At 57.0% G+C, this 3,983-nt stretch overlaps 1 protein-coding gene across 1 annotated transcript in view; it reads right to left on the bottom strand.

The window, feature by feature from the left end:
- Positions 1-3,983, bottom strand: part of IKBKE (inhibitor of kappa light polypeptide gene enhancer in B-cells, kinase epsilon) — a 23,755-nt gene that overhangs the window by 16,032 nt on the left and 3,740 nt on the right. Inside the window, exons 4-10 of the mRNA XM_011938680.1 lie at positions 3,911-3,982; positions 3,329-3,489; positions 2,320-2,430; positions 1,850-2,029; positions 1,059-1,249; positions 237-301; positions 58-149 (exon numbers count right to left, since the gene is read on the bottom strand). Coding sequence (XP_011794070.1) covers positions 58-149; positions 237-301; positions 1,059-1,249; positions 1,850-2,029; positions 2,320-2,430; positions 3,329-3,489; positions 3,911-3,982 — 872 coding nt within the window. The remainder of the gene's footprint in view (positions 1-57; positions 150-236; positions 302-1,058; positions 1,250-1,849; positions 2,030-2,319; positions 2,431-3,328; positions 3,490-3,910; position 3,983) is intronic.

Below are 3,983 nucleotides of genomic sequence, written 5' to 3'. Positions count from 1 at the left end.
CCCACCTCCCGCTCCTGCCCGCCTCCCCCTTTGTGCCCAGCCCTCATGGCTACTCACATGACCCAGTGCAGGCCCCGCAACATTAGCTCCTGCCCATCCAGAAGGACCCGCGCCAGCCGCAGGGCCTGGTAGCCAGCGCCCAACACACCCTGAAACACAGAGGTGCGCAGGACCAGGTCCCACACCTCCTACCCTTGGGCCATGCCCCTCCCTGCCACCTGGGGGTTGCCCCTCACCTTGGCCGTGTTGTAATCCGCCTGCAGGTCCACTTTGGGGACGAACTTGGGGACGTCCAGAGCAGCTGCAGACAAAGACCCTGTCTGAGGGGGCCTGTCTATACGGTGCTGAGTCGGCTCATCTTTCATTAAGTCCAGCGCACACTAACCCCTCACTGCCAATCTCCCACCTCAGGCTTCACAACTCACCCTGAGCCCCCCACCTTGCCAGCCTTAGCCGCACTTAAAGTTGTGATCCCTCACTGCCACCTTGTGGCCACTTTTGAGAACTACATGCTCATGCCCAAGGGCTGAAAATGGACTAAATCACCTTCTTGCCCACAGGTTTTGAGGAGAATACCCCTCCTAGCCTCAGAGAAGGAGGAGAAAACTGGCATTATTCAAGTGAGAAGAAAGGAAACTTCTGCTAGGATTTGGAGAAAGGCTCAAGCTGTGGACCCCTGACCCCCTTCCCTTCTTTCCAGGAGCTCAGACTTGGGCTTCTTCCAACACAAACTGTCTGAGGCTTCCCCACAAATCAGAGATTATGGAAACTGCATTAAATCCAGATCTCTCTGTTTCCACTGGAGCTCTTTCCACAGCTCTGAGGATGCTGGGAAGCCCCCGGGAGGTCAAGCCACCGGCCCACATCATGTGGCATCTCAGAGGCATCTGCAGAATTAGAACCCGCATCTGCAGAATTAAAACCCACATCTGCCTCTGGCTCCCTGTGGCCCCAAAGAAACACCCACAAAGGAAAGTAACCAATGGCCTGGATTGCAAACTCCTGTCTCACAGGAAATGTGGGGAGGAGAAAGATCCAGCCCAGGTGGCTCTACTCACGGTCCCTGAAGGCCAGTCCCTTGGGGATGGCTGTGCTGAAGAGGGTCAGGGGGCTGCTTGCTGTCGTGTGGGCGATGTGCTGTGCTGAGATGCTGGGCTCAAGGACACAGAGGTGACCCTCAAAGAGGTACTCCTGGTGTCGGGGGGCCACACTGGTCTGCTTATGCACAGCCTCCTGGAAAACGGCTATCCTAGACATAGCCATGGTGGGGGGCAGAGGGCAGGGGGTGTCAGTAGGCAGGGCAGGGGGCCAAGGTCTCCTAAGCCCCAGCTAAGCATTGCCCATAGGCAGGGCTCTGTTTTGCAGAGGGAGGGACGGGGGTGGTTTTCTCTGACATCAAGGGTGGAGAGGCCAAGGGGAGAGTTCACATCTTATAGTGATGGAGACAGAGTGGGAACAGGCCCCAGAAGTCCCAATACCCAGTCTCTGACTCTGCACCTCTTCCTGTCACGCTGCCGTTACATTTACCTAGTTCTGTAAAATTATCCGGGAATCAAGGGTTCTATGAGCCGTATATTTAGGAAATGCACAGCCAACATACATGCACACACTTCTCAGATGTATAATGCATATTAGCATTAGAAAAGGTATTGACTCTCTGAAGTACATGCAAGAAAACCTGTTTAGCTTTAACTTTGTAGATCTAATCTTTTTCCAGACTATGTTTGGACCCAGAAGCGTTCCTACATATACACTCTTCAGAATGTACTGTGGGAGATGCTGCTTTGGACAGGCACCGCTGCTTGGGTACAGAAGATTCTCACTGCTTCCCTCCCTTGTCCTCACTTACGTGTTGTGGGCATGGATGTAGACGTGGTGCAGGACTGCCTGGGACAGGGAGAAGACATGGATGACAACTCGCTGCAGGATGTCACTGGTCTCCGCAAAGAACTGGTCGAAACCCCAGCACTTGGCCTGCTCCACCTCCAGGATGTTGGCCAGGATGGGCACCAGCTGGCTCTGCAGCCCCCTGCCCTCCCAGGACATGGAGACTGTCACGGGCGGGGGCCCAGACCTGTCCTCCTTAAGCAGGCAATAGGGGCATGTCCTGAAGAGCTAGGACCAAGGTGGTGGGGCCGGGTGGGTTGGGGAGGAAGAGCTGGAAGAACTCGTTCCAGCATCCAGGTGGGAAAGTGGTGTGCCTAAGCCTGCAGCATGCCCAGAACCTGCTGGAACAGGCCTCAGAAGTCTTGACTCAGCAGAGAGAAGTGATACCCAGCTCAGACTCCAGCATCACCCACCCAGCAGGGTCCCACTCACAGTGACAGCTGGCAGGTGATGGGGAGGGTGTAGCTCCACTCTAGGGGCCCATTCTCCCGCCTCTGGGCACCTGCAATGGCCCCAGCTGGCTTTTCCGTGGTGATCCGGTACCTAGGGGGAGCAAGACCTGGTCAGCGGGATCCCCAGCCATCACATTGCCAGGCAACGACACACTCAGCACAAAGGGCTCAGAGCACAGGTTCAAGTCACCCAGCCACCCCAAGGTAGCCTGAGTGATGGAATGTGAGAGACCTGGCTCTCAGCTGTGAGAGCACCTTGCCTCAGCACTCCTCCTGGAGCCCTTTGCTTCAGATAGAGACACCTTTGCCCTGTCCACTGCCTCCCTCCCAGCTACACTTCCCTAAGCCTGGCCAGCCTCCTCCACACCTTTGCCCATGCTATGCATGGCCCCAGTATCCTCTCGTCCTCTTTCTCTCCCTTCAGAGTCCAGCCTTCCCTGACAACCCCTGTCCACGCGGGTCTCCTGCCCCTCTCACGGTCCTAATGTAGGTTCCACACAGCTGGACCCCTGGGCTGAGGCAAGTGCAGCAACCTTTCCACTAAGCAGCTGACATCTCTGCTCCAGGTGGTGCGCTCAGAGGGAGCCGCTACTGTCTCCAGCCACTTAACTACTTCCCCGTCCGATGGCACAAAACCATGGAAGGACCTTGGACCTGGGAACAGGAAGCTGCCACCTTTGCCCCTGGTGAGCTCTGCCACCTTGGGCAAGTCACTCTTTGAGCTTCGGTTAAGACAAGGAGAGCAGTAAGGGAGCAGAGGGCTAGAGTGAAGCACTGAACTAACACAGGGTGTATTCACAGACACCCGTCAGTCCCGGGCAGAGCTCAGCTGCTTGTTTGATCCGATTAACAAAAAGAGGTCTACAAAGAGCCTGGGTGTGGGGTGGACCAAAGCAGTGTGAGGGGACCAGGAGGCACAGCAGGGACTGGTGGGAGAAGGGCCAGGGGACCGCCAGTCTGCCCCATTCCCTGCCCTGTGGCCAACGTACATGATCTCCTTGTTCCGCCGTGGCCCACCAAAGGGGATGAAGGGCAGGCTGCCGGTGGCTGCATGGTACAAGGTCACTCCAATGCTCCAGAGATCCACAGTCACCCCGAACGCTTTTTGCTGGGGTTTTCGAAGCACCGCCCGCTCATACATGTCGGGGTGCTGCCGGAGAGAACCAGAACGTGGCCATGGAGCGGGAGGGCTGGCAAGGGCCTGAGACCTGTCAGACTCCCTTCCACCGCCTGCAGGTGAAAACAGAACTGTTCAAATCCTTCTCCTTTGTCATCTTAAAAACGGGTGTCGCGTTCGCCCTACCCAGAGCGTTTCTGTTGGCCCACCCTGTGCCCTGGGGACCTGTACGTCCCATCCTCCCGAGAGTCCCGGCAAGGAGTTAACTGCACAAGGCCGGGTAGCCTGGCCAGGCTGCAGCCTCACCTTTTCTGTCTTAGAGAACAGAACGCATTCTTCTGGTTGGGGTACAGGGGAGAGACATAACCCTGTTGGAAGGAGGAGGTGGGCCACACCCCCATGGGGGCTCTGAGGGGCTCACAAGGGGGCAGCGGGTCCCCAGCAGCTCACCCACCAGGTACTCCTCAGTCCCGTAGACTGAGACAAACTTCTCGTCATCATCCAGCTCCCGGGCAGCCCCGAAGTCT

The sequence above is a fragment of the Colobus angolensis genome, unplaced genomic scaffold, assembly GCF_000951035.1.
Source record: "Colobus angolensis palliatus isolate OR3802 unplaced genomic scaffold, Cang.pa_1.0 Scaffold100, whole genome shotgun sequence".
In the NCBI taxonomy this organism is placed as follows: domain Eukaryota; kingdom Metazoa; phylum Chordata; class Mammalia; order Primates; family Cercopithecidae; genus Colobus; species Colobus angolensis.
Note: the sequence above shows the minus strand (reverse complement) of the source record. Positions and strands in the feature narration are given on the sequence as shown.